At 43.2% G+C, this 24,319-nt stretch overlaps 1 protein-coding gene across 3 annotated transcripts; it reads left to right on the top strand.

Moving 5' to 3' along the window:
• Nucleotides 1-5,596: 5,596 nt before the first annotated feature.
• Nucleotides 5,597-20,520, top strand: LOC120059184 (E3 ubiquitin-protein ligase Itchy-like). 3 transcript variants are annotated; one of them, XM_039008040.1, is made up of 24 exons: nt 5,597-5,722; nt 11,315-11,391; nt 11,732-11,873; nt 12,405-12,529; nt 13,546-13,683; nt 13,824-13,869; nt 13,947-14,137; nt 14,324-14,537; nt 14,862-14,957; nt 15,152-15,335; nt 15,829-15,898; nt 15,982-16,066; nt 16,293-16,421; nt 17,075-17,147; nt 17,336-17,407; nt 17,486-17,574; nt 17,787-17,946; nt 18,066-18,199; nt 18,355-18,495; nt 18,600-18,720; nt 18,840-18,944; nt 19,067-19,163; nt 19,302-19,374; nt 19,465-20,520. In XM_039008040.1, the coding sequence occupies exons 2-24, from the start codon at nt 11,322-11,324 to the stop codon at nt 19,562-19,564; spliced, it is 2,655 nt and encodes an 884-aa protein (XP_038863968.1). In that variant the 5' UTR covers nt 5,597-5,722; nt 11,315-11,321; the 3' UTR covers nt 19,565-20,520. The 3 variants fall into 3 exon arrangements, with proteins under 3 accessions (XP_038863968.1, XP_038863970.1, XP_038863969.1); XM_039008041.1 differs by lacking the exon at nt 5,597-5,722 and adding an exon at nt 6,736-6,798; XM_039008042.1 differs by lacking the exon at nt 13,546-13,683.
• Nucleotides 20,521-24,319: the final 3,799 nt, after the last annotated feature.

A 24,319-nucleotide genomic window follows, 5' to 3' on the forward strand; every position in this document is an offset into this window, starting at 1 on the left:
CTGTACGTACATACCCCAACCAGAAGCCATGTATTACAGGCAACATCTGCACTGAGCTAATGGGTAGAGATAACTCTTTCAAGGAGCAGGACTCTAACCCGCAAGCTTATAAGAAATTACGCCATGCCCTCCGACGAACCATCAAACAGGCAAAGCGTCAAAACAGGACTAAGATCGAATCGTACTCCACCGGCTACGACTCTCGCTGGATGTGGCAGGGCTTGCAAACTATTATAGACTACAAAGGGAAGCACAGCCGAGAGCTGCCCTGTGACACAAGCCTACCAGACGAGCTAAAATACTTCTATGCTCGCTTCGAGGCAAGTAACACTGAAACATGCATGAGAGAATCAGCTGTTCTGGACGACTGTGTGATCACGCTCTCCGCAGCCAATGTGAGTAAGACCTTTAAACAGGTCAAAATTCACAAGGCCGCAGTGCCAGACGGATTACCAGGACGTGTACTCTGAGCATGCGCTGACCAACTGGCAAGTGACTTCACTGACATTTTTAACCTCTGTCTGTCTGAGTCTGCAATACCAACATGTTTCAAGCAGACCACCATAGTCCCTGTGCCCAAGAACACTAAGGTAACCTGCCTAAATGACTACTGACCCGTAGCACTCACGTCTGGTCATGGCACACTTCAACACCATTATCCCAGAAACCCTAGACCACAGGTGTCAAACTCATTCCACGGGGGGCCGAGTGTCTGCGGGTTTTCGCTCCTCCCTTGTACTTGATTGATGAATTAACATCACTAATTAGTTAGGAACTCCCCACACCTGGTTGTTTAGGGCTTTATTGAAAGGAAAAACCAAAAACCTGCAGACACTAGGCCCTCCGTGGAATGAGTTTGACACCCGTGGTCTAGACCCACTCCAATTTGCATACCGCCCTAACAGATCCACAGATGATGCAATCTCTATTGCACTTCACAACACCCTTTCCCACCTGGATCAAAGGAACACCTACAGTTGAAGTCGGAAGTTTACATACACTTAGGTTGGAGTCATTAAAACTCGTTTTTCAACCACTCCACACATTTCTTGTTAACAAACTATAGTTCTGGCAATTTGGTTAGGACATCTACTTTGTGCATGACACAAGTAATTTTTCCAACAATTGTTTACAGACAGATTATTTCACTTATAATTCACTGTATCACAATTCCAGTGGGTCAAAAGTTTACATAGACTAAGTTGACTGTGCCTTTAAACAGCTTGGAAAATTCCAGAAAATGATGTCATGGCTTTAGAAGCTTCTGATAGGCTAATTAACATAATTTGAGTCAATTGGAGGTGTACCTGTGGATGTATTTCAAGGCCTATGTTCAAACTCTTTGCTTGACATCATGGGTAAATCAAAAGAAATCAGCCAAGACCTGGTTCACCCTTGGGAGCAATTTCCAAACACCTGAAGGTACCATGTTCATCTGTACAAACAATAGTACGCAAGTATAAACACCATGGGATCACACAGCTGTCATACCGCTCAGGAAGGAGACACGTTCTGTCTCCTAGAGATGAACGTACTTTGGTGCGAAAAGTGCAAATCAATCCCAGAGCAACAGCAAAAATCTGTGTGAACATGCTGGAGGAAACAGGTACAAAAGTATCTATGTCCACAATAAAACAAGTCCTATATTGACACAAGCTGAAAGGCCGCTCAGCAAGGAAGAAGCCACTGCTCCAAAACTGCCATGAAAAAGCCAGACTACGGTTTGCAACTGCACATGGGGACAAAGATCGTACTTTTTTGAGAAATGTCCTCTGGTCTGATGAAACAAAAACAGAACTGTTTGGCCATAATGACCATCGTTATGTTAGGAGGATAAAGGGGGAGGCATGCAAGCCGAAGAACACCATCCCAACCGTGAAACACGGGGGTGGCAGCATCATGTTATGGGAGTGCTTTGCTGCAGGAGGGACTGGTGCACTTCACAAAATAGATGACATCATGAGGGGGGAAAATTCTGTGGATATATTGAAGCAACATCTCAAGACATCAGTCAGGAACTTAAAGCTTGGTCGCATATGGTTCTTCCAAATGGACAATGACCCCAAGCATACTTCCAAAGTCGTGGGAAAATATATTAAGGACAACAAAGTCAAGGTATTGGAGTGGCCATCACAAAGCCTTGACCTCAATCCCATAGAAAATTTGTAGGCAGAACTGAAAAAGTGTGTGTGAGCAAGGAGGCCTACAAACCTGACTCAGTTACACCAGCTCTGTCAGGAAGAATGGGCCAAAATTCACCCAACTTATTGTGGGAAGCTTGTGGAAGGCTACCTGAAACGTTTGACCCAAGTTAAACAATTTAAAGGCAAGCGTTCACTCTGTTATTCTGACATTTCACATTCTTAAAATAAAGTGCTAACTGACCTAAAAAACAGGGAATTTTTATTAGGATTTAATGTCAGGAATTGTGAAAAACTGAGTTTGAATGTGTTTGGCTAAGGTGTGTGTAAACTTCTGACTTCAACTGTATGTAAGAATGCTATTCATTGACTACAGCTCAGCATTCAGCACCATAGTGCCCTCAAAGCTCATCAATAAGCTAAGGACCCTGGGACTAAACATCTCCCTCTGCAACTGGATCCTGGACTTCCTGAATGGCCGCCCCAGGTGGTAAGGGTAGGTACCAACAGATCCGCCACGATTATCCTCAACATGGGGGCCCCTCAGGGGTGCGTGCTCAATCCCCTCTTGTACTCCCTGTTCACGCATGACTGTGCGGCCAGGCACAACTCCAACACCACCATTAAGTTTGCCGATGACACAACGTAGGCCTGATCACTTTCAACGAGGAGACAGCCTATAGGTAGGAGGTCAGAGTTCTGGCAGTGTGGTGCCAGGACAACAACCTCTCCCTCAACGTGATCAAGACAAAGGAGATGACCGTGGACTACTGGAAAAAGAGGACTGCGCACGCCCCCATTCTCAACGACGGGGCTGTAGTGGAGCAGGTTGAGAGCATCAAGTTCCTTGGTGTCCACATCACCAACAAACTAACATGGTCCAAGCACACCAAGACAGTCGTGAAGAGGGCACAAAAAAACATTTTCCCCCTCACGAGACTGAAAAGATTTGGGTCCTCAGAACCTCACAAGGTTCTACAGCTGCACCATCGAGAGCATTCTGACTGGTTTCATCACTGCCTGGTATGGCAACTGCTCGGCCTCTGACCGCAAGGCACTACAGAGGGTAGTGCGTACGGCCCAGTACATCACTGGGGCCAAGCTTCCTGCCATGCTGGACCTCCATACCAGGCGTTATCAGAGGAAGGCCCTAAAAATTGTCAAAGACTCCAGCCACCCTAGTCATAGACTGTTCTCTCTGCTACCGCATGGCAAGAGGTACCGGAGCGCCAAGTCTAGGTTCAAGAGGCTTCTAAACAGCTTCGACCCCCAATCCATAAGACTCCTGAACATCTAATCAAATGGCTACCCAGACTATTTGCATTACCCCCCGCTTACACCACTGCTACTCTTATCTATTCATAGTCACTTTAAAAGCTCTACTTTTAAATGATGATCTCAATTACTTCAACTAAAAAGTGCCCCTGCACAATGACTTTGTATCGGTACTCCCTGTATATAGTCTCGCTATTGTTATTTTACTGCTGCTCTTTAATTATTTGTAACTTTTTTATTTCTTATTCTTTTTTAGGTATTTAGGTATTTTTTTAATTGCTTTGTTGGTTAGGGCTTGTTAGTAAGCATTTCACTGTAAGGTAGTCGGCATATTTTAATTTGGGGAGTTTCTCCTATTCTTCTCTGCAGATCCTCTCAATCTCTGTCAGCTTGGATGAGGAGCGTCACTGCACATCTTTTTTCAGGTCTCTCCAGAGATGTTCGTTCGGGTTTAAGTTCGTTCTATGGCTGGGCCACTCAAGGACATTCAGAGAAGCTACTCCTGCGTTGTCTTGGCTGTGTGCTTAGGGTCGTTGTCCTGTTGGAAGGTGAAACTTCGCCCCAGTCTGAGGTCCTGAGTCACCTGGAGCAGATTTTCATCAAGGATCTCTCTGTACTTTGCTCCGTTCATCTTTGACTAGATCCTGACAAGTTGCATGATGCTGCCACCACCATGATTCACCATAGGGATGGTGCCAGGTTTCCTCCAGACGTGACGCTTGGCATTCAGGCCAAAGAGTTCTATCTTGGTTTCATCAGACCAGAGAATCTTGTTTCTCATGGTCTGAGAGTCTTTAGCTACCTTTTTGGCAAAAACCAAGCGGGCTGTTATGTGCCTTTTACTGAGGAATGGCTTCCGTCTGGCCACTCTACAATGAAGGCCTAATTTGTTGGAGTGCTACATAGATGGTTGTCCTTCTGAAAGGTTCTCCCATCTCCACAGAGGAACTCTAGAGCTCTATCAGAGTGACCATCAAGTTCTTGGTCACCTCCTTGACCAAGGCCCTTCTTCCCGATTGCTCAGTTTGGCCGGGGCGGCCAGCTCTAGGAAAAGTCTTGGTGGTTTCAAACTTCTTCCATTTAAGAAAAATGGAGGCCACTGTGTCCTTGGGGACCTTCAATGCTGCAGACATTTTTTGGTACCCTTCCCCAGATCTGTGCCTTGACACAATCCTGTCTCTGATCTCTACAGACAATTCCTTCAACCTCATGGCTTGGTTTTTGCTCTGACATAAACTGTGGGACCTTATATAGACAGGTGTTTGCCTTTCCAAATCATGTCCAATCAATTGTATTTACAACAGGTGGACTCCAATCAAGATGGAAAACATCTCAAGGATGACCAATGGAAACAGGATGCACCTGAGCTTAATTTCAAGACTCATAGCAAAGTGTCTAAATACTTATGTAAATAAAGTATTTCAGTTATAATTTTTTTAATACATTTGCAAAAATGTCTAAAAACCTGTTTTCCCTTCATCATTATGGGGTATTGTGTGTAGATCGATTTTAATCCATTTTAGAATACGGCTGTAACGTAACAAATGTGGAAAAAGTCAAGGGGTCTGAATACTTTCCGAAGGCACTGTATATCAGGATTTTATGCTCATATATACAGATGGATCAAAAGATCCATGGACATGTCACACTGCGTCCGCCTTTGTTGTACAGGGAAGTGGTTTTGCAGTAAGGAAACGTATTACAGACCACCTGGCTGTATGCATTGCACAACTGATGGCTGTACTGTTGGCCTTGTAATGAGTGGTGGAAGTCAAGCCAAACATAATAGATATATGCTCTGATTCATGTACTGTGCTGATGAGTATGCAAACACTTAGCTCATATAGCTATATGAGGTACTCCAAATTCATTCACGGGTGAGACAGATGGGTGTCCAGAAGTTTTTGCTTGGGTTCCAGCCCATGTGGGGGTGAAAGGAAATGAGGAAGTAGATGTGCTAGCTAAACAGGCCTTTAGGAGAAAGGATGTGGAGTAAAACATTTTAAGAGTGTCTCAAGATTTTTAAGAAAAACGGAACTGGCAGGAAGGATTTACTTCCTCCCTGTCTCTGGCCCACACTCCAGTACAGTAGGTGGCGGTAATATACCATAAAGTTGGATGCCAACCGCAGATAAACACCACAGAAATAGTATGCGTGCGCACCACCTTGTTTCCGTCACGTGAGACGATTACGAATATGGTGGAAGTGTATTTCTTGAAGTGAAGCCGCAAAAGAACCAAAACAGACCGGGATATTAAGGAAAGTTGCCTGTCACGTCTTGAACTTCTTCTACCCTTGGATTCGGGTAAGCATAACATCCGCGGTGGAAAGTCCTCAACCACAATATTTAGCCTAAACACTGGGTCAGCCAGCCACGACACAGGCTAACCTGCCAGCTTTTTATTTAATTTATTTTTTTGTATTTCGTGCTCTTGTGTTGTCACGAGCAGTTGTGAGTAACCCATTCATAAATGGTATAACTATTCATAAGTTGCCAGCTGATATGTAACACGTAAACAACACAAATATTGCATCCAAGCTCTGTATCCCGGAGCAGAACGTAAATAACATTTCGCTAGCTAGCAGATAGCGGAGTTTCAAGGTTGTAATTTCACTCGTTTTGAGTTAGACTACATCTAATTTAGCCACTCAGCTAACTAGGCTAAACGCGTTAGCCTTCTTCCTTGTCAAACATGTCGGAGATACCCACACTTTGCCTTTTGCTAATGTCATGCGACTGATGGTTAACATCAAATCCTAGCGATGGCAAACAAAATGCTATCATAGTTAGCTATGTTTATGTTCTCCAGACATATTGTTATTGCGTAAAATGACGTTGGGGTTCTGTTGCTGTCATCCAGTCACATGTGTTCATAAAGCATACTATCATTTCAACAACCCCACCCTTCCAATTTGTTTGAACTGAGGGGTGGGGCTGGGTAAATGTAGCTAACCTTTCACAATGCATTGTGGGTAATGATTGGTAAGGAAGTTGTTTGGCATTTATAAGTTGTATTCTTCAAGAAACAAAGCTCTTCTTGGAATGTTGCACTCTAACCAATACTTTAAAAACAAGTTAAACATGCCTGTGTGTATATTATACTGAACAACAATATACGTTCAACAATTCCAAAGATTTTACTGAGTTAAAGTTCATATATGGAAGTCATTCAATTGAAATAAATTCATTAGGACCTCATCTATGGATTTCACATGACTGGGCAGGGGTGAGGCCATGGGTGGGCCTGAGAGGGCATAGGCCCACTCACTGGCGATCTAAGCCCAGCCAATCAGAATGAGTTTTTTTTCCCCCACAAAAGGGCTTTTATTACAGACAGAAATACTCAGACAGACGATCCCGCAAGTGAAGAAGCCATATCGGTAGGTCCTGGGCTGGCATGGTTACAAGTGGTCTGCGGTTGTGAGGCTAGTTGGATGTACTGCCAAATTCTCTAAAACAAATATTTTATTTTAGCCCATGAAACATGGGACCGACAATTATATTTGTGTACAGTATAGTTGATTTTGTCAGTTCTTATGTTAACTATTAACTTGGTAGTGCGTTAGCTAAACCCAAAGACATAACCTAACCCAAACAGTAGTTTATGTGGAAAGATAGTAGTAGCCTACTAGCCTCGTCAATAAGAACCTCAGCGGCAGAGCTTTCCTGAGGTCGTGTACAGTTGCTTAAGCTGCTATTTAGCCTTTAATCAGGATCTTTTCGTCTAACCTTGGCAATACTTAATTCGTTCTCGATTTGGACGTCACCGGTATCTAAACTCCCAAGGCTAGTTTTAGGGGGAAAGTTGGAATTTATTTATGCTCTGTTATTAAATTAAATATGTTTTTGCTGCATGAAGTAATCCAACAAGACTAGATGGTGGTATATACCTTGTCGGATTATTTCATGGAGAAAAAATGTATTTTAATTTAATTAAGGAGCATTTTCTAATTTCCAACTTTCCCCCTGCAACTAGCCATGGGAGTTTAGAAGACTTGTTGTTAGAAAATCTCTCTTGAATAATTCAACATACCAGCTACAACAGCAAATGTTACATAGCTGTATTATCTAGTTAGCCTTGCATTGTGTAACAATGTAACATAGGGTAGATGCAAAAATGGTTGAACTGCAGCTTTTAACACTGACAAGGGACTTGTGACTCGAGTATAAAGGACTGACTCGTACTCGAAACCTAGGGACTTGATACTTGATTAGGATTCATGGTTTATTGACTTGACTACTGCCATCCACTACCCTACTTCTAGCCCTGAAGCAGGACTAGGTTGAAACATTACAAATAGGCCTATCCTGTAGTGTAGGCATTCAGGCATTCCAAAAATCACAACCACCTGTAATCAACTCTAATAGCCTAGGCTGTGTTTCCACTTTTTTATTCATTTGTGCATTATCTGATATTTAGCTGAGGGAGGTAATCATTGGCTTATGGTGAGTCTGATCCTGGTTGTAGCTGATGAGTTTCTGACTAGTGAGTTACCTGGCACACAAAGCAGTCGCTCACTGTAGGCCCAGGATCAGTAGTAATAAATTATTAACTCCGGGTACAGCCAAAGTTTGTTTGTCAAGAGCTTTTTCCTCTCATTTGCACAAGGGAGAAAGGCAAGGAACATACTTTTATGTAATATAGTGTATGTAGACACTGCTTCAAATGAGTGGATTCTGCTATTTCAGCTGCATGACAGGTGTATAAAATCGAGCACACAGCCATGCAATCTCCATATACAAACATTGATAGTAGAATGGCCTTACTGAAGAGCTCAGTGACTTTCAACGTGGCACCGTCATAGGATGCCACCTTTCATCGGTTTGTCAAATTTCTGCCCTGGTCAACTGTAAGTGCTGTTATTGTGACGTGAAAACGTCCACGAGCAACATCGGCTCAGCCGCGAAGTGTTAGGCCACAGAAGCTCACAGAACGGGAACTGCGAGTGATGATGTGCGTAAAAATCGCCTGTACTCGTTTACAACACTCACTACCAAGTTCCAAACTGCCCCTGGAAGCAATGTCAGCATAATAACTGTTTTGTCAGGAGCTTTATGAATTGGGTTTCCATGGCCGAGCAGCCGCACGCGAGCCTAAGATCACCATGAGCAATGCCAAGCGTCGGCTGGAGTGATGTAAAGCTTGCCGCCATTAAACTCTGAAGCAGTGGAAACGCGTTCTCTGGAGTGATGAATCACGCTTCACCATCTGGCAGTCCGATGGACAAATCTGGGTTTGGCGGATGCTACCTGCCCCAATGCATAGTGCCAACTGTAAAGTTTGGTGGATGAGGAATAATGGTCTGGGGCTGTTTTTCATGGTTCGGGCTAGGCCCCTTAGTTCCAATTAAGGGAAATCTTAACGCTAAAGCATACAATGACATTCTAGACTATTCTGTGCTTCCAACTTTGTGGCAACAGTTTGGGGAAGGCCCTTTCCTGTTTCAGCATGACAATGCCCCTGTACACAACACAAGTTCCATACAGAAATGGTTTGTTGAGATCGGTGTGGAAAAACTTGGAATGGCCTGCACAGAGCCTTGATCTCAACCCCATCAAACACCTTTGGGATGAATTGGTACGCCGACTGCGAGCCAGGTCTAATCGCCCATGATTTTGGAATGATATGTTCGAGCAGCTGTCCACATTCTTTTGGTCATGTACTGTGCATTTGGAAAGTATTCAGACCCCTCGACTTTTTCAACATTTTGAAATAAAACATTTACATAAGTACTCAGTACTTTGTTGAAGCACCTTTGGCAGCAATTACACCCTGAGTCTTTTTAGATATGACGCTACAAGATTGGCACACCTGTATTTGGGGAGTTTCTCCCATGCTTCTCTGCAGATCCTGTCAAGCTCTGTCAGGTTGGATGAGGAGCGTCACTGCACAGCTATTTTCAGGTCTCTCCAGAGATGTTGGATCGTGTTCAAGTCTGGGCTCTGGCTCAGGCACTCAAGGACATTCAGAGAAGCTACTCCTGCGTTGTCTTGGCTGTGTACTTAGGGTCGTTGTCCTGTTGGAAGGTGAACCTTTGCCCCGGTCTACTGTCCTGAGCGCTCTGGAGTGTTCATCTTTCCCTCAATCGTGACTAGTCTCCCAATCCCTGCCACTGAAAACATCCCCACAGCATGATGCTGCCTCCATGCTTCACCGTAGGGATGGAGCCAGGTTTCCTCCAGACGTGACTCTAGGCATTCAGGCCAAATAGTTCAATCTTGGTTTCATCAGACCAGAGAATCTTGTTTTCTCCTGATTTGTTTTGGCAAACTTCAAGAGGGCTGTCATGTGCCTTTTACCGTGGAGTGGCTTCCGTCCGGCCACTCTACCCTAAAGGACTGATTGGTGGAGTGCTGCAGAGATGGAAGGTTCTCCCATCTCCACAGAGGAACTCTAGAGCTCTGTCAGAGGGACAGTTCTTGGTCACCTCCCTGACCAAGGCCCTTCTCCCCCGATTGCTCAGTTTGGCTGGAGCGGCCAGGTCAAGGATGAGTCTTGGTGGTTCCAAACCTCTTCCATTTCAGAATGATGGAGGCCACTGTGTTCTTGGGGACCTTCAATGCTGCAGAAATGTTTTGGTACCCTTCCCCAAATCTGTGCCTCAACACAATCCTGTCAACAGCTGGACCTTTCTATATTGACAGGTGTGCCTTTCCAAATCATGTCCAATCAATTGAATTTACCAGAGGTGGACTCGAATCAAGTTGTAGAAACATCTCAAGGATGATCAATGGAAACAGGATGCACCTGAGCTCAATTTCGAGTCTCATAGCAAAGGGTCTGAATACTTATGTAAATAAGGTATTTCTGTTTTTAATTTTAGTTCATCTGCAACAATTTCAAAAACTTTTTGCTTTGTCATTATGGTGTATTGTGTGTAGATTGAAGAGGAAATAAAATATTTTTTTCATTTTAAGAATAAGGCTGTAACGTAGCAATATATGGAAAAAGTCAAGGGGTCTGAATGCACTGTAGTGTACATTATGCACAGTGAGGTAACCACAAACCAGGAATGAGGACTAGCCTATGATTCCTGGTGCTACTTTCGCCAGTTTGATTTTCCCTAGAAAGTTACTTGTGGGGTGGTATCATACTCGAGGCATTTTCCAGAGAACAGTTATTTGTAAATGGGCAATTCCACAGTAACAGACTGACACTGGGACTTTTTCACTTTAAAATACATTTCAAACAAACCAATGATTGCCAAGTTAAACAAACCATACTATGCATAAGGACTACCTTCAACAATTTCCACTGAGATTTTTACAAAACCACATTCACTTCAAGAACAGTGCAGATGCAAAGTTGGGTAATAGAATGAGGACACAAACAGCACAAACCGTCATTCTGTTATCAAACTTTGCATCTGCAATGTTCTTCAAAGTAGTCCTTGTGCATAGAGTTGTATGGTTTCTTTAACTTTGCAATTGTTTTTGTTTGACATTCATTTTAAAGTGACACATCTGAATCTGTCACTTTGTTACTGTAGAATTACCTAAATGACTCTTAGGAATCTTATAACTATACATCTGTGCTCGGTAAGTTTGACGCCGACTTCCATGTACTTATAGAGAAGACTAGCCTAGTCAGAGAATGGTAGGTACAAGCATAACCGTATTACACCTTTTAACTAATAGCAATATCATTTCATTACCATTCAAAAGAGGTCTGTGTTAGTTGCTGGGTGGTAATAGTGTAACTAACAGAATGCTGACCATGATATTTTGTTGTTCCATTACAATCAGATAAGCTCACTGTAATATCATAAAGCATCTCTCACAATGCAGTGAACACAAATGTTATGTCTAGACAGAGGATAGAAAGGCTGGAACTTGCATTGCATGGAATGTGCGTTGGGCCATTGAATGGTTGACTGAGTGTGATGTTTGTTGCAGGTATGTCATGGCCTCCAGCATTGCTAAACCAGGCCCTGGGAATGGCTACCCCATGAAGGCACAACTGCAAATTATGGGTAGGTTCTTAATCCTGATCCTTGTCATTTATTTTGGGTGTTGAAGGGCTTAGTCCATACCAAACATAGGAAATGCTCTCTCAGGGTGTGGGCGATGTTCATAAAACAGAATTGACCCGAAGTGCCCTATAATATAGTAATATGTCATTTGGCAGATGCTTTTATCAAAAGCGACTTAGTCATGTGTGCATACATTTTTATGTATGGGTGGCGAAATCGAACCCACTACCCAGGCGTTGCAAGCACTGCGACTACTAACTGAGCTGCTGTCAAACAAACTTCTAACAGACAGTTTTCCTTCTAGCTCTGCCCTAATTCACAACACTCTTCATCTCCTCAGTGCTATCAGCAAAACTGAAAGAGAACAAGAAGAACTGGTTTGGCCCCAGTCCATATGTTGAAGTTGCAGTTGACGGCCAGTCCAAAAAGACCGAAAAATGCAACAACACCCACAATCCCAAATGGAAGCAGCCGCTCACAGTGTAAGTTGTCATCGTGTTATTGTTGACAGTCAGTGTTGAGAACAAGGAACAGCCGCCTATTAATTTAACGAGTACAAATTCTCTCGCAAGTGTACAGGGTTGACTGAGGATCCACTCATGATTTAGTAGTGCCAAGTGCCAACACATCCACACAATCAATCCCTTCTTTATATAGCTCTGGAGTCTTACTCTGCAGTCCCTTCTTAATTTAAAGTCCCTCTCCAATTTCAGTATGTCTTGGTGTGGAGAATTCAGAGCAGTTATACTATGGTTGAGTAAGCTGATGCGCTTCCATAACTGTCTTTTCCTGCAAATATTCAGGGTTTAAGTAGGCAGCTGTTATAGTGGGCATGGATACTTGCTTCTATTTGTCTCCATGCTAATGCTGTTTGTTTTGTCTTCAGATATTTGAAAATAATTATCTTTGACTATTTCGTGTCTGATAAACTCTCACCTAAAATGTATGCTATATTCCCAGTGAATTAACCAATGTGATCTTCATTGTATGTTTTTCTTTTATCTCGGCAATAGAATTGTCACTCCTTTCAGCAAGCTCATCTTCCGGGTATGGAGTCACCAGACCTTGAAGTCGGACGTATTGTTAGGAATGGCAACTCTGGAGGTCAGCGACACACTCAAATCCAACGACATGAATAGTGAGTGCCTTCCTTGTATCATGTTATGCATACCTTGCTTGGCTGTGTTATAAGGGCCTGTACTGTGTCTGTGCTCTCTCTCTTACATAACACAGCCACAAGCACCTCCCTCTGATTTGACTGTGTGATGTCACAGATCAGAGGCAGATGAGATTACTTCCCCTTCATAAAGAGTTCATTCAGTCCCCTGCCAATTTTCTAAATTTATTTACGACAAACCAGATTGAACATATCACACCAGTCTCCTATTTTGACAAAGCAGTAAACAATGACAGCTTAGTTTTGGAGTAGGGTAATTACTCTGTTTCTTATGGCTGTATATTTGTTTGACTCTCCTTGTTTTCCTTTTACGGGAATGATCTCTCCATTACTTTTTTCCACTAGTTTGTTGAATATATATTTCATAAGGTGACAACAGAGATAATCATTGGTCATAGCCTATGTGGTATATATTCCAAGCAGTTCTTTAATGTCCCTCTTGTGTCCCGAACTCAAGGTTATCATCCTGGTGCAAAGTGGCAGGATGACTCAAACTGCTGATAAAGGCTTTTGACAGACAAGGAGCTGAGTGGAAGGAGGCTTTTTATTACATAACCAATAGTGCTGGGAATTGCCAGGGACCTCACGATACGACATTATCGTGATACTTAGGTGCTGATATGATATGTATTGCGATTGGATATTGTGATTTTATTGCAACTCGATATTCCAAACATATTGCTCACCATATATATGTCTGCTGCAGAGGGACAAGAGGGAGCCATGAGAAAATAAGTTTTCATCAGTCATGGAAATTAAAGTGCAGAAAACAAATTGGCTCCCTATTTAAAAAGAAGATGAACAAGCTATGAAGGAAAAATACTATAGTTTTGGTGCAGATACAGCCAACTAGCGCAAACATAATATTCAGCTTGACAATACGATATTTTGTCAAAAATAATATCCCGATTTGTAACTAGATTCTTTCCCCCATCTCTGATAACCAATGATTTTGTTCCATGGTGTTTTTCCTTCAGTCTCTGAGGTGGTGCAGACCCTGCAGCTGAGTGCAGACAAAGACCAGACAGATGTGGTGGGGGACCTGTCTGTCTGTCTGGACGGCATGCAAGTCGACCCAGAGATGTTTGCCTCTGCTGCCGAGGCCAACAGCCGAAGTGCGTCTGCTCTGTGCAATGTTATCCGCACTGTTATCTGTATTGATTTATGGGAGAGAGTTATGGTTTTCCCAACCTGCCCAGAAAATAAGTTCCAGTATGTTCAGTTCACAACTATATGTTTGTGTTTCTGATCTCAGGTACGTCAAATGGGGAATCGCAACACAACGGGGATCATGATGTGAGGTAAGCCTATTATTCCTGGTTACTGTGGTAATGATGGTCTTGCTTATGGACAGAGTTAATAGTTGACCTTGTGGCAGGCGGAGTAGAGACTGCTCTCCTTCTGTGGATGGTTTGGAGCACAGAGCTTCCCCAACTGGGCGTGCGGTCGCAGTGAACGGCACAGAGTCTCCCGCTCTGTCAGCAGGGGGCTCCAAGGGGAATCCTCTACGGCCCCCCAGGCCCTCCCGACCCCCACCACCCACCCCACGCAGACCAACCTCCTCTCCAGGTGAGTGGGTCAACCTCTTAGCCCATTTTAAACTAACACTAATGCTCCTGGGGATTTTATGACATGGTATTTTGCTTTATGCTTCGTTTTGTGTGCATTTGTAAGATAATGTGGCAGAAATCAACCATTTAGTGTCGTTTTCTCAAACTCACTCAATCTTTTTTCTCATTCACTGGTTTTCGGCAGCATCCTCTAATAGTTCCATACCAACTGAAGGAAGCGATGGCCCCAGCTCAGAAACCCCAGTCCGTATGCCTGCACCTGCAGTACCAGCCGCAGACCCCAATGCCCCACCCCCTACACACGACCAGAGCCAAGCAATAGCAGCCAGACAAGCAGCCAGTGTTGCCCCAGGCACCCCCAGAGTCCCCACTGTCGCTGCAGGCCCACTGCTTCCTGGGTAAGGGTCAAGCCATCCATGTTGATCGGTCTGGCAGTAACACTCAGTCAGTCAGTTAGTGGTGTCAATACAACTCTCAGGAGTTCATCTGACTGTTATGTTCTGTTAAACTGAAGATGTGAGCAAGAGAGCTGTTTGAAATATGTCTGCTGCGACTGCTTACCAACTGCAATTACCTGTTATTATTGCTCAAGGCTTACTTAGTCTCATCATTTTTATACTTTAACTCTACACTACCTGACGTGATTTGGATTCTAGCTTTTTTAACGGGTAGACTGTTTTATAAGTGTTAACATTTTCTTTGAATCGCATGTTGCTGTGAAGATGGGAGCAGAGGGTGGATCAGAACGGAAGGCTGTATTTTGTAGATCATGTGGAAAAGAGGACAACGTGGGAGCGGCCTGAGCCTCTACCTTCTGGGTAACTCCCCTTACATATCCTGTGTCTTCATACTCAACTGATACTCAAACTACAATATATGTTCTACATGCAGTATTCAAATGCATTTTTCCTACCCCCATACTAACACAGAGAATAGTGTCTTTGTTACTAGAGGATACTAAATGCCAAAGCTCTTATACAGTCTCCCCTGTTCCTCTTTGCCCTGTGTGTAGGTGGGAGCGGCGAGTGGACCCCATGGGCAGGGTCTACTTTGTAGACCACATTACCAGAACTACCACCTGGCAACGGCCCACTATGGAGACGGTACGGAACTATGAACAGTGGCAGCACCAACGCAACCAGCTACAGGGTGCCATGCAGCAGTTCAACCAGCGCTTCATATTTGGGGTGAATGGGGTAAGTGGGAACTCTGACTGGTCAAATCAAGTGCTCAGTTCCTTCAATAACAGTTGTGAAACACTCAACAGATGAAGATTTTAAATAAATGGGGCAAGCTGCTATTTGCACTGTGTGAAATGATAATGCCATCAAATGGATTGGGTAATTTACAGGAAGTTTATTAGGAACAAAAGAACTAAAGGGGGATGCTACCTCACCCCTTGCTTTATTTAGCCAAATGAGCTAGCTGGCAAGCCAGACATATTATCTTCCTATAACTGCTCTAACTATGAAATGTAATTAATTGGGCCTTGCTGTAGTGTTCAGACAATCTATTAGTGTTTGTGTCAGCCTTATCAGATTGTCTGCTTCTCTTAATTCTTTACATATTGTGCTGTAAACAGTTTCCCTTTTTTCAGTTGGTGATATTTAACCAATCTTGATCAGTTGACAGTTGAATTTTTTTAACTTTGTTCAAATATTATTCCTTATTTTCTCTGGTGCACTGAAGCTCCAGGACCAGGTTCCAGCCACTGAGAATAAGCAGTTTGATCCCCTGGGCCCGCTGCCACATGGATGGGGTAAGATCTCACTCACTACCTCACATCGCACAGATTAATTAAATGTTTTCTAGAATTTTTCATGAACTGATTTACGTCCTCAGAGAAAAGAACTGACAGCAACGAGAGAGTGTACTTTGTCCAACACACCACACGGACTACACAGTGGGAGGACCCTCGCACTCAGGGGTGAGAAGTTCATCTGTGCTACTCTTAGTGCAGATATGTATTCTAACAGCTACTTTTAACCTCAGTGGGAGCTATCCTGGTAAGATTAGCTCAGCCCCTGGTTCTAGTACTCTCCACATGCCCATGTGCTGGAACTGAAGTGTTAATTCAGACATTGTGCAGATCTGTGTCTGACTCTTGGTCCAAGTGATGACAGACTCTCTCTCTCGCTCTCCCTCTCTCTCAGGCTGCTGAATGAAAAGCCTCTTCCAGAGGGCTGGGAGATGAGGTTCACTGTCGACGGCATCCCATACTTTGTGGACCATAACAGGAGAGCCACTACATACATCGACCCTCGCACTGGAACATCCTCACTGTACGTCACAAGATTCCATTCACTTGATATAAAAGCATTGGGCTACCACTCTGACTAAACCATTTTTCTTGAGGCCATATTTTAGACTAAAACTAAGCTGTATGTAGCAAACACGGTTCTGTTTGAGACTAGTTTTGACCTAAAACAGACTGGTGATGGAAGTGTTGCTACTAATAACAGCCCTTTGTGTTCTACAAATGTCAAATAAGGATGACTAAAATGGGCTGAACCGATACTGTACTGTCTATCTTTTAGTATTGTAATGAGCCACACCTGAGGGATGATGGTGTACTGTCAACATGACTGCTCTCTGTGCAGCAGTGACTTTGCTTAGCTCTATTCTCCAACTAACAGGAATTACCTGTTTGGTGCCTTTCACAGGACTGAGGTTATTGATATTTCCCCTCTAGCTGTTTCAGTCTGCTCACATGTAGCATGTTTTGGCTGAAATAATTGTCATTATCTAGCCATTTGTTATTTCTGAAGAGAGTAGTGAACACATACCATTGTCTGTCTGGGGTCTATGATTTGACATTATTGGATAGTTCTCATAAACTATAGTAAAAGCCAGGTAATCTGACAAGGCTGATTTGTGTTTTGGCCATGATGTGTGACAATGTGTGCCTTGTTCCTTCCCTCTTACTATAAAACAGTGAAAACGGGCCCCAGATTACTTACGTTCGAGACTTTAAAGCCAAAGTCCAGTACTTCAGATTCTGGTGCCAGGTAGGTGTCATGCCTTCTGAGTTTGAGTGGTTGAACATTGTCATTGTTTTTATGATCAACAGAACCACATGAATTCTAATACAGTGACCCAATTAAATGAAAATGATGACCTGTTATTTCTGTTGGCCCGTTCTGAAAAAAGTCACATGCTTCAAAATCACTTATGATTTCCTCTTCTTCTTGTCCAGCAATTGTCAATGCCTCAGCACATCAAGATCACTGTCACCCGCAAAACCCTGTTTGAGGACTCGTTCCAACAAGTGAGTAAACATCCTCCCAAATGATCATGCTGACACTGACATATGTTGTCCATATTAATTTGACTCTTTCCGTTGTAGATAATGAGCTTCAATGCACAGGACCTCCGCAGGAGACTATGGATCATATTCCCTGGGGAAGAAGGCCTCGATTATGGTGGGGTGGCAAGGTAAAGCTCTTGTACAGTCATTGCACTCCAATAAATAATGTCGTTGTAGTGATGAAGTTGCCTTTGGTCAAAGTTTCAGCTATTTGAATTGCCTTGTAAAATATCCTAGATCAGTGGTTGTCTACCAGTTATTTGACCACGTTATAAAGTATGGTGTTAGCTGGATGCTTGCAGAGAGGTATTGTGATGATTATCAATTTCTTCCTCTGTAGGGAGTGGTTTTTCCTGCTGTCTCACGAGGTGCTGAACCCCATGTACTGCCTATTTGAATATGCTGGGAAGGACAACTACTGCCTGCAGATCAACCCTGCCTCATACATCAACCCTGACCACCTCAAATACTTTAAATTCATTGGACGCTTCATCGCTATGGTAACTATTTTGAGTTACTAAGTTCAACTTTTTCTAATGCAATGTGATCTGTTTGCAAGTGCAAAGATCTGATGCAGTTCTATATTTTTAGATGTTAACTTCCTGATCTCTTTTCCCAGGCTCTTTTTCATGGGAAGTTCATTGACACAGGCTTCTCGCTGCCGTTCTACAAGCGCATGCTGAACAAGCCATGGGCACTGAAAGATCTTGAGTCCATTGACACAGAATTCTACAATTCTCTTATCTGGATTAAGTGAGTCTTCTGCGGAAGCTGTACTGATATTAACTTTGGTTGTAACGGATGTTAATGTTTGTTCAATGTTTTGGTCCCATTTTTCTTAACACAGAAAACAACAACTCTTTCATTAAGTCGCTGACACGTCTTTGTCATCTTTTTGTGTACTTTAGGGAGAATGACATTGAGGAGTGTGGCCTGGAGATGTACTTCTCTGTGGACAAAGAGATTCTGGGTGAAATTACCACTCATGAGCTCAAGCCGGACGGTGGCGAGGTCCTGGTCACTGAGGAGAACAAGGGGGAGTATATTAGGTCGGTCTCGGCGTATGGCCGCCTTCTCCCCTCTTGGTACCTCTGACCCCTTTTCACTACTGTCCTGGTGTGTGGTGCCTTGATGGTCTGCGTTTCTCCCCCAGGCTTGTAGCAGAGTGGAGGTTGTCCAGAGGTGTGGAGGAGCAGACCCAGGCCTTCTTTGAGGGTTTCAACGAGGTCCTCCCACAGCAGTACCTGCAGTACTTTGACGCCAAAGAATTGGAGGTATGGGTCTTAGTTTGGCCTACTTATTTACACCAGGTTCCCAATATTCACTCTGGTAAAGATCAGTTGTTCCAACGCATGTTCCATTGAAACAATTGTGACGTGTCCACTTCCTGCAGGTGATGCTGTGTGGGATGCAGGAGATCGACCTGACAGACTGGCAGAGGAACACCATCTACAGACACTACGCACGCAGCAGCAAGCAGGTCCTCTGGTTCTGGCAGGTCAGTGTTACTCGTCACCTGTGCTACAGTCAGATGCTACATCTCCTCAGTATCATTACATTCAGATCACGCACGAAAGAACATGCCTGGACATGCTGTACCCTCCTGTACTTTCCTTCCAGCTCATCAAAGAGATGGACAACGAGAAGCGGATGAGGCTCCTCCAGTTCGTCACAGGCACCTGTCGCCTTCCTGTTGGAGGCTTTGCTGACCTATTGGGTAAGTTTGAGGCTGTTCCTTCCCCTCATGGGTGGATGACAAATACAATCTGCAGAGGTAAAAGATAATGAAACATAACATTGTGCCCTTTTTACCTGTAAATAGATGGGTTAGTGACTTACATATTTGGTTTCGTAGGGAGCAATGGCCCGCAGAAGTTCTGCATTGAGAAGGTGGGAAAGGAGAACTGGCTGCCCAGAAGTCACACCTGGTGAGTACTGTATGGAAGAGTCAAGGTTAAAACAGAGTAAAGGCTTCATTCGACAGATAAAGAACCTGCCCCTCTTTCCCCCTTTTCTAGCTTCAATCGATTGGATCTGCCTCCTTACAAAAGCTATGAGCAGCTGAAGGAGAAATTGATGTTTGCGATTGAAGAGACTGAGGGCTTTGGGCAGGAGTGATCTAGCAACCGATCGATAGACACAGGAGTGTGGTCTTCGTTTGTCAGTGTTTAAGCCAGGGAGCCTCTCGAAGACTGGCGTCTGTGTAAGCGTGTTTGTGCGTGCGTGCTGTTGAAGGGAGAGACCTTGCTCTAAAATATTGGAAGCATATTAGAGGTGGTTATTGATCCACAAGAGTAAACTGCTCCCGTCTCATAGAATGTGTGCCCCTCCCCTCATCATGTATTAATGCTGGAAACTCACCCTTAATAACATCATATCATATATGGGACAGGGTTATCAGCAGCATCGGTCCCACCACTATTTCTGACTATCCCAACACTGACTTTGAGGAAAATGTTGTAATTTCATCAGAAAAAAATAAAAAATAAAAAAATCTTGTCTGATAAGACAATGGCCAGATCCAGAAGGTGCACTGCACATGCTTTAAAATAGTTATTCCGTTCAAGGCTCCTTAGCATTTGAACGGAACAGTTCTTCCGTTCAAGGCTCCTTAGCATTTATCTGTGAATCAATAAAATATTGCACGGGACAATATTGGCGCCTACATTTATAAAGGTACATGGATGTGGCTCTACTATGACCCTAGTTTTATAGGGCATTGTGACATGATAAAATGTAATCTCTTTAAGTATTCTGGGGAATAGGAAGTGTGAAATGTTTGTGTCCAGAATATTGCCTTGATGTCTTGGCTGATTTGAGATTTAACCAAGTTGTGTGCTAAGGTTGTGCCTGTGAAGACTAAAACAGGTAGCTTTTAAAAGAGATTTTTAACAAACTGATTTATCCATTTTATATTAATGGGAGATGTTTATCTGGCCGTGGCAAAGGCATGGGAACGTCGGTGAGAATACATTTTGTTTGTTTTTCTGGGTTGATTTTGAATGGAAATCCTAGGGAAGTTGATGTGTAAATAATGATCATTTATGGTGCATTGCAAATAAAGTCAGCTCCTATTTTTGTCTCCAGATTTATCCTTAATGCAACTTAAACTGCTCTCCCTGTATATGAAACCATGTAAATTGTGTTAATAACAAATTAATTTCATTTTGTAAAATAAAAATGGCGTTAGTAATAAGGGGTGTATTGTGAAACGCCATTTGAAAAAAATGTTTCCCCCTGTTTTGATTTATATGTACATTATGAATTTGTGTAAAAAAAAATATATAAAAAAATATCAAATTAATTCTATGGGTTTAGTGTTTTCCTTTTGTGGTGTTACTGTGGTAGTGACGTCTGAAAACGAAACAATCTAGTTAAACGAGTGAAACGGCTTCAAATCATGGCTATCCATTTTGAATAATTTCATTTGAGCTAAATGCAGCGTATTATACATAGAGTGCATGCCTTAAGATTCATTCATAGAATGTTATATACAAAAATAGAATTGGTACCTCCAAAGGAAGTCAGGAATCTGCACGATAGATTTACTGTACATGCGGCAGGTGAAAAAATAGACATCTGCGCATGGATGAGATACAGTGCCTGCAGAAAGTATTTATAGCCCTTGACTTTACCACATTTTGTGTTACAGCCTGAATTCAAAATGGATCAAATGTTTCTCACCCATCTACATACAATACCCCATGAAAGTACCAGTAGAGTGATCCATCTGCCAGTCCATACACACACTTTTTTATTTTCCAGTGTTCCTTCACTTTTAGCTTCAGGCGGAGGTCGGATGTGAATGTCCCTTGACAGCTCTGTTCCCTGCAAAAATCCAGATTTGATGTCTATGGAATTAAGTTTCCATTTTTTCTGGCAGATCACTGACATCAGCAATCTGAGTGACTCTGAGGCGCATGTCGGTGAGTCTTTTGGGAGTTCTTTAGCAGCCAGCTCCTCAAAACCTCTAGCCACTAGACGTGCTTTGGGCACTATTCCAGTTAAGGATTCTTTAAGGGTACACACCCACCTTGTTGAGACGCACTTTTGGCCAATGTCTTTGACTTCCTCAAACACTCCATTTTTCCTCCAATTACTGAGCTCATCTAGCTTAGCTGAGTCAAATGACACGTCCTTTGTTTCAAGTACATCATCATTTTGAATGTCATTCTGTTTTTCTCGATTTTCCATTGGTTCAATTCTGATATTATCTACAAGTGGCAGGTCAGCTGACCCTGTTGTACCAGAAAGTGTAGCTGGTTCAGAGTACTGCAAGTTGTACCAGTTCTTGTGTTTTGCTTTTCCTGCTCGTCCAATGACGGTTGCTGTATGTGGAATACCACTTTCTCTGTCCGTGTATTTAACAGTTTGTCCAGTTTTCAGATTGGAACAACCATGTTCTCTTAACACATGTGGCTGTTGAATGTTTTCCTCATTTGAACGCTCAACAGTATTACCTGTGGCATGGTTGAAGGTCTCTGCTCCATTTCCTGTGTTAGTTTCGGTGTCCATATCATCGGATGCGACATCTGGTAGGTTTGTGTCTGTTACTGTGTCCTTTTTGTCATTTTCATTAGGAGACTGATTCTCAGCAACAGCCCCTCTATCTTGTTGATCATTTACTTTCTGCAATCTTGAGTGATGCACCCTGACAATCATGCCTCCGTGCCTCACAAATATCACCACACCATCTTGACCAATGACTACTCCCGGTCCTTTCTACTCTTGACAGTCAACTCGTTTGTAGTACACTTTGTTTCCAGTTTCGTACTTCTCATCATCATTATTCCCTGAACTGCTGAGTAACTTCTGATGTCTGTTAACTGTATCATGTCCAAACTGTTTGTAAAGCTTTAACAATACTTTGTGTTTTTCTTTAGTGCTCATGTTCTCTGTGACTGTCAGAATCTTCATGTGCTCTGTGTCAGTCAGAATCTCATTTTTGCATGGACTCTGTGTGATGTCTTTGTCTAAAATGTTTACACAATAGTGGCCTGAGGTAGTAAGTTCAAGAGTCACTGGTTGTTTAAACATCACTGCCTTGTCATTTTTTATGTCTAGTACAGCCTCTGCCTTCTTGAGGGAAGCTTTGCTTAATAGTAAGGGGATATCTGTAGGGACCACCTCTGTTTCAATGTGACACTTAGTCTGACCAATTTTTGCTGGTATCTTAACTCTCTTGGTAGAATGGACAATTCTCCAGTCTCCAAATTTGAAAGCTCTGTTGCTTGGTGTGTCAATCATATTTTGTACTTCTTTCATATTTAGTTCACTGACATAGCTATCAAGCCATTTTGCACCACACACTGTCCGTGTACATGCAGTATCAATCACAGCAGATCCTAAGGATTCAACTATAAAAATCTCAGTATCAGAAGCAGATTCATTTGAAAACAGTGTAATGTTACACTGCTCTATCTCTGTGTTTACATTTTCCTCAGTTTAACTTGTTCATTTTTATGAGGACAGTCTTTAACCCAATGGTAAGTGCTTTGACAAATTGCACATTTCGATCTCCTTCCATATTTGTCCAGTGGATTTGTGCCGGGAAATGGCGCCCTCTTCTGGTTGTCTTGAATGTGACTTGTTGGCGCCTTTTCTGTGCTGCTCGGTGTAATATGCTGCGTCACTCACTTGCATTCCATCTGTTATTGGCGCGACAGACGTCTTCTCACCAAATATTCTTTTTAGTGCCGACTTCATAGATGCAAAAGTCAGCACAGTACAAGCAGTCAAAGCCAACTGTTTCTCCCTACCATCTAGACAAGCAGTGCCTAGCAACTTGAACCCTAACACTGCATCTGGGAGAACCATGTCGTACTTGCGCATTCTATTGTACCTCTGTTCGAAATCAATGATGTAGTCTGCCATTGCAACCGAAATATCTCTCGTAACACTGTCAAAGTTTGAATATGCCTCGTAGGCACGGTCATTCTCTTCTTTGAGAAATACAGAATCCAGTGCTGTGATCAAAGTTCCCATACCGTCATCCTTGTTCAAATCCTCAACGGATATTTCCAGTGCTGTATCTCTCGCTCTTCCCTCGAGCGATAATACCACCGCAAGTGCTTGCTTTTTCGCGTCCAGATTAGTAACGCGTGTCCAGATTCCCAGTTCATTTTTCCAACTTTCGTACGACCTCTTCTCGTCGAAGCGAGGTGGCACGTTGTAGTTAGAAGCCATCCTCTGCTACCAATGTTAACTCGAAATGACACAACGACAAGGTTCCAGTTTAACAAAGTTTACTCTACTATATGAACACACTACAAGGTAGCCATTACACTCCAGGCTAGGTCCAACAACGACAAGACTTCCTGCGCATGCGCACTCTTGACTGAGTTATAGCCCCGTAATAACAGAAATATAGGGATACTTAAAACATGAACTTAACACTTTGTACATCAGCTGATATCTCGAAGTGCTGTACAGAAACCCAGCCTAAAACCCCAAACAGCAAGCAATGCAGGTGTAGAAACACGGTGGCTAGGAAAAACTCCCTAGAAAGGCCAAAACCTAGGAAGAAACCTAAAGAGGAACCAGGCTATGAGGGGTGGCCAGTCCTCTTCTGGCTGTGCCGGGTGGCGATTATAACAGAACATAGCCAAGATGTTCATAAACACAATAGGGTAGGGTTAGAGGCAGAGAATCCCAGTGGAGAGAGGGGAACCGGCCAGGCAGAGACAGCAAGGGCCGTTCGTTGCTCCAGAGCTTTTCCGTTCACCTTCACACTCCTGGGCCAGACTACACTCAATCATATGACCCACTGAAGAGATGAGTCTTCAGTAAAGACTTAAAAGTTGAGACCGAGTCTGTGTCTCTCACATGGGTAGGCAGACCATTCCATAAAAATGGAGATCTATAGGAGAAAGC

Source organism: Salvelinus namaycush, chromosome 14, assembly GCF_016432855.1.
Source record: "Salvelinus namaycush isolate Seneca chromosome 14, SaNama_1.0, whole genome shotgun sequence".
In the NCBI taxonomy this organism is placed as follows: Eukaryota; Metazoa; Chordata; class Actinopteri; order Salmoniformes; family Salmonidae; genus Salvelinus; species Salvelinus namaycush.